We start from the raw sequence: 14,835 nt of genomic DNA, 5'->3' as shown, positions 1-14,835 counted from the left end.
AACTTGGCATGTTATTTTACCTTTATCATGACTAATATTTGCAAGGCCCCTTCAAATGCCAGTTTACTAGTTTTTTATAGGTTTTTATATTTATTACATTCTGTTTCAGAGAGGCAATAGCTACATTTGCCAAAAGAACAAAGAGCCGAAGAATTTAAATGTCATTTTTAATAATATGTTTAAAATTTTAACTACATGACTTTGATCTTATAATTAAATCACTTAATTTGATTTTGAAAGTGTCATTTTAAAATGTAGTTATTTGGCATTCTGAGAGTTATATTTTGCATAACTTATACCCTTGTATTAGGACACTGTGAAGGTAAGGGACAATAGCTATCTATAGGTTAGATCTTCCTATTTTAATCGAAGAGAACCTTGTCCTTTTTGTCTTTAACGTTTATTTATGGAAATATTTATGTGATTTTTTTTTCCTTTAATGTATGGCTTCCACTATATTGCATGTCTCAGGGAACTGGCACTAGGTTTTCCTTTTTTTAATATCATGTTTCTCATTGCCTAACACAATGCCTGGCATATAAAAGGTAGTAAATATTAGTTAAATAATGTAAAAATGAATAAGGAAATTACTGAGATTAATATTTACAAAAATCTATAAACAATACTCAAGTACTAAGAAATCTGACAGTTGTTGGTATAGCTTAATTGCAGTGGTAGAATCCTGACTTTTCTCCTTGCTAGTTTTATCACCTAGGGCAAATTTGTTTTCTCCATATCTCATTTTTTTCCATCTATAAATGAGGATAATTATAGTCATTATCCTGAGTTGTTATGAGGATTAAGTAAAATAGTTCATGTAAAACCCTTGGGAGATACCCCACAATGTTGATTGATAATATCATTGTTGTTCTCTTATTATTTTAGAGGTACTTTGGAATCATGAAAGGAATGTATGGCTTTATTGAGAGAGTCATATTAGGGAACCTTTCAAAGAATAGGAAATGTTCCATAATCACATTGAAAGATGAGTAATTACATGATAGCTCATGGGCAAAGAGATCTATCTCTTAGCCATGCCAAGAAGATTGTAGTTTGTTTTGCAAGTAATAGGGAAAGATTGGTTTGAAGTATGAGTTGATGTGCAGATTTACATTTTAGAAAGGCTGTTTTGCTAGCAGTATGCAGGAAAGACACCAGAGGTACATAAAGTTGGCAGTCAGAGTATTGTGATCATAAAAGGATATGTTAATTTTGTATTTCTTTGAATAAAAATTGATTAAAAGTCTAAGTAACTATGCAGATAATAGTAATGGTCATCATATTTGCTATTATTAATAATAATTGCAGATACTACTTATTGTCTGCCATCTGCCAGGTGTTTTTACATTCATGTTACTTAACTTTTATATAGAGTTGCTATAATAAGGTAGTCATTCTCAAAGTGTGGTCCCTAGAGCAATAGCATTAATATCTTCTGAACATTTGTTAGAAATACAGATTCTTGGGTCCTTTATCAGGCATATTGAATCTGGAACTCTTTTGGTAGGGTTCAGCAGTCTGCATTTTAATAAGCCCTCCAAGGAATTCTGATGCATGGTCAAATTTAAGAACCACTGATACACACACACACACACACACATATCCATATATACATACATACATACATAAGAGAAAACTGTATTTTGTGATGTTTTTAATAATATACTGTTATTTCTCTAGGTTTTTAAAATTTAATATATTAAGTGCAGTTTAGCAAGTTTTTGATCAGTAAACCCAGTTTTCTTCTATTCTAAAATCAGAAATATTTCCTGATGGAAAATATGTTGCCTTCAGATTAATTTCATGAACCAAAAGTATTTGTTTGTAGAGGCAGTATAACTTGTTGGTCAAGAACATTGGCTTTGGGCTACAGTGTCTGGGTTCATTTTCCAGTGCTGTCCTTTATTTGCTGAGTATTCAAGGGCAAGTTATTTAACCTCCCTATGCCTCAGTTTTCTGATGTATGAAATGGAATAATAATCCTTCATTGAGTTTTGGTGAGGACTAAGAGAAATAATTTTTATAAAGCCACTTAGTACATTGCCATGCACACTGTCTATATAGAGTAGATATAATATTAACAACAGTAAGTATTACTATATATAATATGTAAATGTATCAAAATTTACCCAACAGAATTGTTTAAAAAATAGTGCTAAGATAGCCTAAGCTTGCAGGATATCCATTATTAAAAAAATTAATTTGCTTAAGTGGTCATTTAAGTGCCTGAACTGTTAAGGGCTTGTTTCTGTCTTTCCTGGTTTTAGTAGAAGGGCATGCTCCTTCCACTCTTGGCTTCCCTCTTTCACCCATCACTTATCTCCTTTCTGTTACAGAACTTTACAGGCTCAGGTTCTTCTCATTTTAAGGAAGAAACAAATTTCTTTGGACTCATACTATTCTCAGTTTGCTGCTCTGTCTCACTCCTTCCTATCAGAGCCACATATGAAAACCCATGCTGCCTCAGTTTCCTCACTTCCCTGCCATTTATCCCTGAACAGACTTTGGCTGTTTTTCCCCCACAATTCTACTAAACTTGTTCACAAACTTTTACTTCTATTTGGCATTGGTAGCCATTTTCTCTTCCTTAAATCTCTTTCCTCTTTTGATTTCTAGAGTATCTCCATCTCCTGGCTCTTTTTTCCCCGTCTCGAGCTCTAGACTCATTTCTAAAAACCTACTTAGATAATCTTTTCTATACTGTCAAGAGATGCTTCAAATCCAATATCTCCAAATCTCTTTTTACTGTTTTCTCATCAGCCTGATTTTAGCATTGTATTTTCTATCTTGGTTAATGGCACTCCCATCAAACCAGTTGCCATGTTGAAAATCTGGAGAGTGTACTTCATCTGTCCAGTCTCCCACCATTGGTCAATCACCAAGGCCTGCTGATGCTGCCTTCTAATTTTTCTGTGATTCCTTTCCTTACTATTTAGCTCCTCCTATTAGCCATGAAGCTAATTCAGGTTCTCATTATTCACCAATTTCCGCCCATATTACTTCCTTAATATGTCTTGAATATATCCCCTTCTTTCCATCTCTATTTTTTTCATTTCAGACCTCATAATTTTTCTTCTGGATTTCTATTATAGTCTCCTAGTGTTTGGTTTCACCCCCCCTTTTCAAAGTGTTCTTCGTGATACTGCTAGATTGATCATTCCCAAATGAAACACAGATCATATTACTCCCTTACTTAAAATTCTCCCATTAAAAAGCAGTTTCTTTCATTTGACTCTAGGTTAGGAGCCGAACTCCTAAGGTTGTTATGCAAAGTCTTGGGCTCTGCCTACATCTTTATTTACGTGATATCTACTTTCCTTTAGCCATACTATTATTTTCAGATATTTTAAATTCTTACTGCTGCTCTCTACTCAGTGTTACTTCTCTTTACCTGTATTTTCTCCCATTTCTCTTCTACAGTCTAACCTGGGAACCCTTCCTCTGAGCTTCCTTCCTTTGCACCCTGTATACCCTCAAATCATAGAATTTATCACACTCTATTGTATTTTGTCTGACTTTTTCACCAGATTCTAAATTTATTGAGAGCAGCATGGGTAACTTTTATCTTGTGACTTCGTTGTCTACCTAGAATACATGCTTTGTGACATAGCAGGTAATAAAATAAATGGTTAATGTATGTATATAAAAAGTGGAAGTACATAATTTTTATTTGCATTTTTTGATAACTAGGAAGTTTGAGGTGGACATGTATATATTGTAGATCACTAAATCTGAATAAACTTTGAGAGGAAAGAAGAGAATTATCTCTCTCTTATCAGCTTGAGTGCTACCATGTGTTCAGACCTGGGTGAGGCACTGCATGAATGAAATCAAAAGAGGGAGGGACTGGTGTTATAATTTGCTTTTTCTTTGACAACGTGTTTCTTTAAATAATCCATTTATATTCATAATTCATCATATTACATTTTTAGCCGAATTTAGTTTTGGGGAAACAAAATACAAATCCTTTAGGTTAGTATCTAAAATGCTAATTTTGAACTTTACTGAGTATAGTATGGCACTAGTCCAACACAATCTGTTAAAAATTTTCCTCTGGGTCAGATCTAAGTTGAGAAGAATGAGGTAACTTTAATGTGAACCCAGATTGTACTTCAGTCTTTCTCTCCAGTGAGTTGCCAAATTCACAATTCCATTTGTATCTGGAATTGGGGAAGCTGAGTTTAATATGGATTTTTGCCAATGATAGCAAATCTTGGCAAGATAGTCTTGTTCTCTGTGCTTAATTATATAGTTTTATTATAAAGTCTTTCACATGTTTATTTGGAGGTACCTCTCATATATACTTTATTCTTTTGGTAGTTAATCATTTATTGTCAAGTCTTCCTTCTTAGAAGGCCAGCTTACATTTTTATACATTACCATTAGCTCTCTAGTTCTGTCTCTTTGCTAGATTTGTAGACTTTAAAGCTGTGCAGGTGTCTTAGGGGTCATTACGTCTAAATCCTGCTTTTTGGAAATAAAAAAATCTCAGTGAAGCTGAGAGAGACTGAGTTTGTTACATATTAATTCATCTCATTTATTGACTGCCTGCTCTGACACTGTTTTAGGCATTGGAATATAGCAGTGAATGAAACAAAGTTCCAGCTTTTCAAGTGTTTATGTTGTAGTGGACAGAGACAAATTCTTCTCAAAAACTGTGACATATAGTCATATACAGGTGCTGCTCTACAAGAAGAATAAAACAAGATAAGAGGGATACAGAATGACAGGGGTGTTTGTGATACTATATATATGATGGTCAAGATAGGGCTGATAAAGTGACCTTTAGTAGAGACCTAAAGGAGGTTAGTAAATGGGACATGCAGATTTATGGTGAGAGTGTTCTAGCCAGAGGAAATTGATGTGGCAGTATGTTTGGTGTTTAAGGAACGAGGTGGAGGTTTATGTGTCTGGAATTGGCCAGGAAAGGGAGAGAAGTAGGAGATGAGGTCAGAGAGGTGGCAGAGGACCAGATCACATAGATCACATATGTGAATTGTGTCTCAGTTAAGCTGTTATATAATAACTAGTGAATTAAGTTGGATGGGTTTTAAAAATAATAAAATGGCACTGCTGTTACTTCTATTTTATGGTGAAGACCTAAGGTTTGAGCCTAAGCCATATAGCCATTCAGGGGTAGAACTGCTACTGTTGTTTTTCAAAACTTTTTTTTTTTTTTTTTTTTTTTTTTTTAGTTCTTAGTGTCCTTCAGTAAGGACTTTCCTTTGGGATGGAGTTGAGGTAAATCAGTATGTTCAAAGAACCATATTTAACTGGAAGTCTTTATATCAACACTTCCAATAAAAATTTCGGTTTTACTTTGCAGAAGTGACTATGCCTGATACTGTGGGGATACAAAACTTGAGGCACTGTATCTATGCTTTTAAGTAGTTTCCATGTTGTCCAGGGCATTTAGAATGAGTTTATAACTAACTAGAGTACTGGTTAAAATATGGGAGGTACTGAAATGGAGGCACATACAGTGATAATACTTGCCTTATATTATATGTCCTAGAACGGTGTTCTCAGTGTTGACTACACGTTAGAATTGCTTGGGAGACCAAGCAATCTTCAGGTCAAGTAGATTTGAATCGACTGACTTCAGGTCAAGTAAATTTGAATCTTTTATGGGTGGAGCTAAGCTCTCAATGTTCTGAACTTCTTTTGACATGACTCAGTTGGTCGTTGGTTCCTTTCTCTAAGGGCCAGTAAGATGTTTCAGGCTCACCTTGTAATTTCCCTGCCCCATGCACAAAACAGGTTACTTTCCCTCACAGACCCCATGGTGACACTTCAGACCCCACATCCTGAACATACTGTTCTCTTTTCTATGACTCATTAACTCATTCTTTAGCATTCAGGTTAAGTCTCATTTTTTTTTTTTTAAACCTCAGTTTGGACCAAGTCATAATGCCCAGTGTTCACATATATATTTGTACTTACACTATTTTATTGAAATGATCTGGTGTGCATTCTCTATCCCATTAAATTCTAAGCTTCTTGAAGAAATTCCTTTTTTTTTTTTTTTTTAAGAAATTCTTATATTGCAGGTATGGATACATTTTATGTGCTCAAAGCAGTTGGTTGAACTGGTCACACATAGGAATTCTAATTTGGGAGATTGGAAAGAGAGTAGGCTGAGAAAGTTGCTTAACTTTGGCTCTTATTCACTTCTGATTTCTTCTTTAGCCATATTTTATGAATACTTTTGCATTGTATTAAAGGGACATGATATTTCAACCTGAAGAGATGGAAGCCGTGAAAGGTGTTGGAATTTAAATTATGTTTGTGTGAGGTGGTTATAGAAGCGGATTGCAGTTGGCTATAAATTCAGCAGTGGTTCTAAATGAAGCCTTGGATCAATTGCAAGTACAAGTGGGTTTTTTTTTAATTATTTTTTTTCATGTTTATTCCTTTTTTGAGAGGGAGAAAGACAGAGCATGAGTTGGGGAGGGACAGAGAGAGGGAGACACAGAATCTGAAGCAGGCCGCAGGCTCCGTGCTGTCAGCACAGAGCCCAACACGGAGCTGGAACTCACAGACCATAAGATCATGACCTGACCCTAAGTTGTACGCTTAACCGAGTGAGCACCCAGGTGCCCCTCAAATACAGTTTTTAAAAGTTTAATATATACAGTGAGTAGCCTTGAGAATAAAAAATGTAAAAAGAGTCTTTTGCAATCTTGTAGACAGTTGCTATTGTGAATTGATATTTTGAATTTTTGAGATTCTGTACCATCTTTCAGTCTTTATTGCTACATTTTAGTGACATTGCCACATGTCATTACTGAAGGTAATCATTCAGAACAACAGACTGTTGCTTTATTTTCTCATTTTCACTTAAAAAACAAAACAAAATATTTTGTTGTGATTTTGTGATTCACCATTTGTTATCTTTATAGCAATAAGTTTCTCCATTTTATTGATACATAGCAGTTTACTTATCCATTTCTTAATTGTTTGGTATTTTTTGTTTGCAGTTTTCCACTGTTACAGAAAGTGAATTCTAACCATCTTTATACAAATAGCTTTCCATCTTCTTTTTTGGAGACTGAATATACATTAGGGGGCTCGTATCTTATGATAGAATTATCTGTGGCAGAAATTTAATAGAAATCTAGAGGTGGTGTGAAGTAGCCAAGGAGCCTGGTACACCTGAGTTCCAGTGTTGACTAGCTGTGTGACCTTGAATAAGGTAGTTTACTCTTGCGGGTCCCCTTGGTAAAGTGGGGTTAATTTTTGTGCATTTGCAATGTGGTCGGTGCTGCTGCATGTATTTTACGTGTATTAACCCATGCAAGCTTCAGACTGGCTCTGTAAGGTGGGTATGATTATTCCCATTTTTAATATGTGAAAATAGGCATAGAGAAGTAAAATAGGTCATGTAGCTGCTTATGGTGGCAGTGCTGTTGGACCCAGTGCTATCTAGGGCTGACTCAGACTTCTAGAGCCAGTTCTCTTATTCACTCTGTACCGCCAGGACATCAACTGCATCCCTTCCCTTAATCTGGTACCTCGGCAGGCAAAATGGCCCTTATTGGACAGATTAATGAGTATTGAAGTTCCTGCAGTTGGAGTTGGAGTGAATTGTGAGGTCAGGCTCACAATACTTTAACCCTGTGCTTACTGTAGAAACTGCACCCTGATAGCAAGGTTCACTCTGGGTTTTAGTATTCTCTGTCTGCTTCAAAACTGCATTTGAGGGAGTGGTAATAAAAATGTAGATTTGTACTTTTGTGTTCACATCTAATAACCATTTTGTTATCCTTCTCCTTCCCCCCCCCCCCCCCCTTGCATCTCCTTTCTTAATACTACTTGGCTAGTGAGGATTTAACTCCTTGACTGCTAGGCAGTTAGAGTGCTAGAGTCTTTTAGACCCAAAAAGGACCCTGAAAAACATGTAGTCCAATGTCATCACTTAAATGAAAAAACTGAAGCTGCACGATCAGCCAGAGGACGACTGAGAGCTCAAGCCTGTTTTTCTGACCCAGATCCAGTGTTGGCTTCATTTTGTTGTGTTGTTTGCCATCTTATTTGTGTAGTCTTTTAAAAATTATTATTCCTATGTATCATTTTTAGAAGCTATATATTTTTATTTGACTTAGTAGCTTCCTGCCTATGGATTATGTTTGCCAGCAAGAAAAATAAACAGCTGTGTTTATTTAGTTCTTTGAAGTTTTATAAAATGCTTTCTCATTCCTTATCTCATTTATTTGTTATGAAGATAACCTTTTGCTCATATACCTGAGGTTCTTGAATAGTGGCACAGATTCCTTTGTTATTCCGACATTTCCTTGCTTCTGTATATTCACAAACCCAGCTACCTTAGCTTCAGGCATATGTGTTGACTCACTCCACTGAGATTGCAGAGTGCAGGCATTGTGCTTGCTCAGCTCCAGCTCTTTCCACATGTGGGTGCTCCTGGAGTCTAAGGCATGAAATTCCAAGCATGGAGTGAATTATTTGTTTTGAGGCACTTACATTTTTTGGCTTCTTTAGACTATTTGTGATCAGGGAAGTTCTTTTGAAAACGTAATCAGAGGTTCAGGGGCACCTGGGTGGCTCAGTTGGTTGAGCGTCCGAGTTTGGCTCAGGTCATGATCTCACAGTTCGTAGGTTCTAGCCCCGTATCAGGCTCTGCGCTGAGAACTCAGAGCTTGGAGCCTGCTGAGGATTCTGTATCTCCCTCTCTGTCTGCCCCTCCCATGCTCGTGCCTTCTGGCTGTCTCAAAAATGAATAAACGTTAAAAATAAATTAAAAAAAAACTCAACCAGAGGTTCAATATATAGTTAAGCAACACACTGTGTAGCAACAAATACAAGGAAAATCATACTGTTTATTGTACTAACATTCTTCAATCAAAATGGTGTTAGAGATAAGATAAATTATATGGCTGTAAAGTGTGTCCATGCGATTTGGTTGGTGGCAAGGGAGGGAGTGAATTGTTAGTCTAAGGCTAGCCACTGATTGCTAAAACTTTCTACAGCAGGGGCCTATTACCTAATTAGCTCATACAAAACCTAGGGATTCTTAAGAAGATCCTTTATGATTCATGATTAGGTTAAATTAGTTGAACAAAGTTAAGCCTGTGAGAAAATCTGCCCATTTGTTATTGATTATCTAACCTAAAAAAATAGAAATAAAAGGTATAGTGGTTTTCCTGGAGCCTTTCGGAGTCTCTGCTTTTGGTAGACCATATAATGAGACTTACTTGTTTGAACTATATGCAGTTCAGTGCTTGTTTGAGACTAGAATGTGAACCTTTTAGGATTGCTTTATGATAGTACTGGGTAAATAAGAGTTAGGGTTCAGTTTTTTTATCCTTGAGTTTCTAATAGCTACTGCTGAGGTGAGCCTTATATGTTAAGATTATCAGAAGATAAGACTGCAACTTATTGACTCAAAGTTCAAAGGAGAGCATTAGCTACAAGAACATAAATCACTGAGTTGTTATCCATCAGTTTTAACAAGTGCAGATGAACAACATTTATCTAGACAATCTAGTATCATTTACCTGCAGTTTGAGGTCAGTATATAAGGGCTTATGTGGGTGCTTTGAACTGTTTTGCAGAGATGAGAGTTCAAATTTATTTTTATTCTTTAATTGAAGTAGCAGGTGGTTTTGTGTACCCTTTCCAGCAGCTGATATTAACCCCATCTTGCCCATCCTTGAAGCCAGATTAGGTTCTGTTTCAGCTATGGAGCTGGGATGAATTAGGTTATTTACAGAAGAACTTTATTTTCCAGCATTTCATTGTTTGCTGTTTGTTTGACGTGTTAATTTCCCCCCCCCCCCCTTACAAGCTGACTGTGAGCTCTGTGGCTTTGAGATATATGTTTTATTTTAAAATCTGTTAATAGCAGGGCTCACAAAGTTGAATACTTGAAAGAACCATCAGGTAAAGTAGATAATCGAGCCAGACTAAATGGGGCCCATGTACAAGGGAGAACGTACATCCTGGGTGAAATCAGCCTAATTCCAGCAGATTCTTACCTTTTGGGAGTGTGAACTTGATAGTGACTGAACAAAATATGCCCACTAATGTTATTTGGCCTTTGGCCTATCAGTCTGCAACTTCATTTAGAACGGAGTTTTGAACACACAGAAAGTACTTGATAAATGTCATTTGACGTGCTTATTGTGTCATAAAACTGGCTGTACTGCTTTTGAAAGGACCATGTTAGATGTAAATACGTGTGATATGATGTAAGATGTGTAAGAATGTTCTCTTCTATGAAAGGATTTTCCCCTTTTGAAAGAAGATGAATAGACTAATAAAAGAGATTAACTCTTACCCTAGAATCAACAGACTTGGATATTGAATCTTCACTGCTTTGTCCATGGAAAGTCCTTTGGATCACTTTCCGAGTTAGAAACCAGTGATAACACACTGTAGCAACTTGCTGCATATTCTAAGGGCTTTCAAAAAAATGATGTAGTGAATTGTTAGAATACCTGAGTGCCTTGCAATTAAGGTATTGTTTTTTAAAATTTCTTGAATTCTAGAGTAATCTTTCATTCTTCCTTTTTTTCCACCCCTCCCACACAATGTTGGCAAGATATATTCTTGGTTCCTCTTTTGTAGTATCTCCTCTACCTCATTTCTTCCATTTCATTTCCGTAGAAACCACCCTCGTTTGAACTCTTTATTACTCGTGTTGGGCTATCTGTACTAGCCCCTAACTGCCTTTTCTATTCCATATTTAGAGTGTCTCCAGGGGTTTTGTTCTTGTTTAATCTACTTCTTGGGTCATAAACAACCTAATCAAGAACAAATACACACACACACACACACACACACACACACACACACACACACACACACATTTCTTTTCAGTTGTGTACTTTCTTGCTGACCAAACTCCATATTCTCCATTTCCCTTCTAATCTTATTTCCTATACCTTACCAAGCAGTCAGTTGTTCTCTGCTCCTCCCGATGGCCTGTTTCTACTCTCCTGCTTATCCTTACACTGTTTCTACTAAGGGGAATGACCTCTGTTCCAAATGCCTTGTTATCATTTATTTTATGATTATACTGTTATTTAATTCTTTTATTGTTTGTGCTTTCATTGACAGACTAGGTTAGAAGCTTCTTAAGGGTAGTGACTTAAGGGTAGGGTATTTCCTGCTGCTTCTTTGAGCTCCATTTAATGCTTAACACCGTGCTTCATCTGCAGTAGGCACTTAAATATTTCTGAACTTGATTATTACTTAATGTTTTCCTTCATGCATATTTTTTCTTTGTGGTAAAATATACACAGCATAAAATTAACCATTTAGAAAAAAATTTTTTTAATGTTTATTTATTTTTGAGAGAGAGAGAGAGAGAGAGAGTGAGTACAAGCAGGGGAGGGGCAGAAAGAGTGAGGGAAACACAGAATCCGAAGCAGGCTCCAGGCTCGGAGCTGTCAGCGCAGAGCCTGACATGGGGCTCGAAACCATGAGTCGTGAGATCATGACCTAAGCCAAAGTCAGATCCTCAGCCAACTGAGCCACTCAGGCACCCCCAAAATTTTCTTTTCAAGGTTAAATAATATTCCATTGTATGTGTGTATACAGTGTAAACACTATGTTTTCTTTATCCGTTCATCTGTCAGTGCACACTTGGGTCACTTCCATCTTTTGGCCACAGTGAATAATGAGTCTATGAATATGGGTATACAAATATATCTTCCATGCCTTTACTTCTTTTGGGTACATACCCAGAAGTAGAATTAGGGCATCATATGGTAATTTTGTGTTCGATTTTTCAAGGAATCGCCATACTGTTTTTCAAGCAGCTGCACCATTTTACATCTCTACCAGCAGTGCATGAGGATTCCAACTGCTCCACATCCTTGCCACCACTTGTTATTTTCTGATTTTTTTTCTTTAATAAAAGCCATGCTAATGAATGTGAGACATATCTCATTGTGGTTTTGATTTACATTTCTGTAATGATTAGTTATGTTGAGTACCTTTTCATGTACTTATTGGCCATTTGTATGTTCTTTGAAGAAATACCTATTCGAGTTCTTTCTCCGTCTTTTGAGTTGGGTTGTTGGTTGTTGAGTTGTAGGAGTTCTTTATACATCCTAGATATTAAACCTCTACCACACATAGGATTTGCAAATATTTTCTCCCATTTCGGTTGCCTTTTCATCTTATTGATAGTGTCCTTTGATGCACAAATTTTAAATTTTGATGAAGTCCAATTACCTATTTTTTTTCTTTTGTTGCCTAGATTTTGGGGGTCACACCCAAGACATTATTGCCAAATCCAATATTTTGAAGCTTTCCCCCAACGTTTTCCTCTAAGTTTTATAGTTTTAACTCTTATTGTTATGGTCACTGGTCCATTTTCAGTTAATTTTTGTATATGGTACAACATAAGAATCCAAATTCATTTTAGTTGCACCATTTGTTGAAAAGACTGTATTTTCTCCACTTAATGGTCTTTCCCTCATTCATTTTTCATTGAATGACCTTCACCTTTATCGATGGTCACATTTGTGATTGTAGTAAGTTTTAAGGTCATTTCTGTCACTGCCTTATCATAAAGGCTTAAAACTTGCTTATGCTTTCTTCTCCGCTTGGAAGAGGAGGGCCTATGAAGACAAATACGTTGAAAACATCATCAATTGTCATTTCTCTGTTCTCTTACTAGCTGCTTGTTTAGATTCAGTAACCCTCTTTGCTTTGTACTTCACCTTCTGCTTCTTGAAATATAGTAGAAGCATTAGAATACTTTGCTAATCTTTTAAATAAAGGCCTTTTGTGGGTCTAAAATTTTGGTTTTAAGTCACTTAGCCTCTCTGGCCTTTTGATTCCTTTTCTGTTAAATGGTTAAGCTAAATGATGTGTCATATATCTTTTATTATGGAAATTCTATGATTTTAAGATACTTGTGAATGACTTTGAACAGTTCATAAACTCCAGTGGAGAGTGGAACAGTTTTATTATAGCAACAAAATACATTAAAACTGGTATCCCCAAGAATGTATTATCTTTGTTACTTTTTCTACAGCTGTGGTGTTTTATCCATATATGAACAGAAGTTTTAAACATAATTATGATTACTTTCAGTGGTAAAAAAAAAAAACTGGTTTCTGAGTATTGCTGTGGTTTGTAGTATTGCCATTTTTATTTTCTTTATGCAGTAAGGAAATTTGTTTATACATGAAGAGAGAAGACCACCAAAGCCAGGCAAAAAACTGAGAATAGAACAGAGACAAACACCTCCCTTCTAGAAAGTCCAAGAATTCTGCAGCCCAGAAGGGAGTTTTTTGGATGTTTCACCCTAACTACATCTTTGAGGGGCACATGTTTGTATGTTGCATATGCATATATTAAGATTGCCAAAAGCCATTTTTTCCTCATCTCACCTGTTGTGTTGACTGTATAATTATATAAATTTACTTGTTAAACTACAGTTAGTTATGGTTGAATTCATTTTACTTTGTAAAATTTTTGTCCTGGCTGTGTTTACCTCTTGTTTATTAATAACATTATGGAAAATGAAAATGGTAATAGCAGGGGCTCTTAGGTGGCTCAGTCAGTTAAATGTCCAACTTCGGCTCAGGTCATGATCCCATGGTTTGTGGGTTTGAGCCCCGCATTGGACTCTATGCTGACAGCTCAGAGCCTGAATCCTGCTTTGGATTTTGTGTCTCATTCTCTCTCTGCCTCTCTCCAACTTGTGCTCCGTCTCTCTCTGTCTCTCAAAAATAAATAATGTAAAAAAAAATTAAAAGAAAATGGTAATAGTGTTTATTGAGTGCTCGATACATTTGTTTTAACTTTATTGTATTTTCATTTTTATATCTTTTCAAATAAAATGATGTTTTAGTGATAGTATTTTATCAGGAACTATTATAGATGCCCCAAGAGAGAAGTAATTTCATTACATACAGTGATTTCCTAAGAACATTAAGAATTAATTCTCTTGGTTGAGAAAGGATGAGTGGACAGCTAGGAGGACAAGGATGGCAGGAAGGCTTTTTAAAACTTTTGAATTTTGAACTTTCTGAATGTATTTAATTAGTTCTAAGTTATAAATACTAAATTATATCATTAATAACAAATTTAAGTGGTATATTACCTTTAATACTTTTCATTTGGAATCCTGATTCATGTAGTTAGAAAAGGAAACAAAAGTTTCCTTGGCTCTATTAGTATTATTTCTAATCACGGTAGTAATTTTATTTATACTTATATATTCTGGATTGCAGAAACAAATTGGACTGCTGCTATCCATTTTGAGCAGGAATACTTATATGAAACTGAAATGGGAAGTAAATCTGGCATGCAATAGCAAAATTAGGGAATATATCTGTTTAATTAGAGAATGTTCCTAATTTGGTAAAAGGGTTAGAATTGCAGTCTTTTTTGGAGACTGATTAAAAATAATAGATAAAATAAAGAATGATGTGCTCAATGAGCTGCAATTCAAATAGAGGAAATTTAATGGGAAATGATTACATTAGTAGCAGATGGACTTGCTTCCTGAATTGCAATCTTACTGGAAATCCTAGAACAGCTTAAATTTGTTTTTCAGATTTAGGGTCTGATAGAAAGATAGAGAGATTTGTTTTTTTGGTGTGCTGTTGTGATTCTTACTTAATTTCTTTTGGCTATTTCATTTTTGCTAGGCTATTTTTATGATTCCCACAAATCCACCACCAACATTCAGGAAGCCAGAACTTTGGTCTGATGATTTCACCGATTTTGTTAAAAAGTGCCTCGTGAAGAATCCTGAGCAGAGAGCTACTGCCACACAACTGTTACAGGTCAGTGCTTATGCCTGAAAGGGAAAGATATTTTCTTCATACCTTGTAGCTTTCTCACATTGAC

At 35.8% G+C, this 14,835-nt stretch overlaps 1 protein-coding gene across 1 annotated transcript in view; it reads left to right on the top strand.

Annotated features, from left to right (window-relative positions):
• The window catches only part of STK3 (serine/threonine kinase 3), a 283,379-nt gene that overhangs the window by 130,282 nt on the left and 138,262 nt on the right, over window positions 1-14,835 (top strand). Inside the window, 1 exon segment of the mRNA XM_019468023.2 lies at window positions 14,634-14,771. Within this exon segment, the coding sequence (XP_019323568.2) occupies window positions 14,634-14,771 (138 nt within the window).

Source organism: Panthera pardus, unplaced genomic scaffold, assembly GCF_024362965.1.
Source record: "Panthera pardus isolate Hobbes unplaced genomic scaffold, ASM2436296v1 HiC_scaffold_7, whole genome shotgun sequence".
In the NCBI taxonomy this organism is placed as follows: domain Eukaryota; kingdom Metazoa; phylum Chordata; class Mammalia; order Carnivora; family Felidae; genus Panthera; species Panthera pardus.
This window is presented reverse-complemented; position numbering and strand designations above follow the sequence as displayed.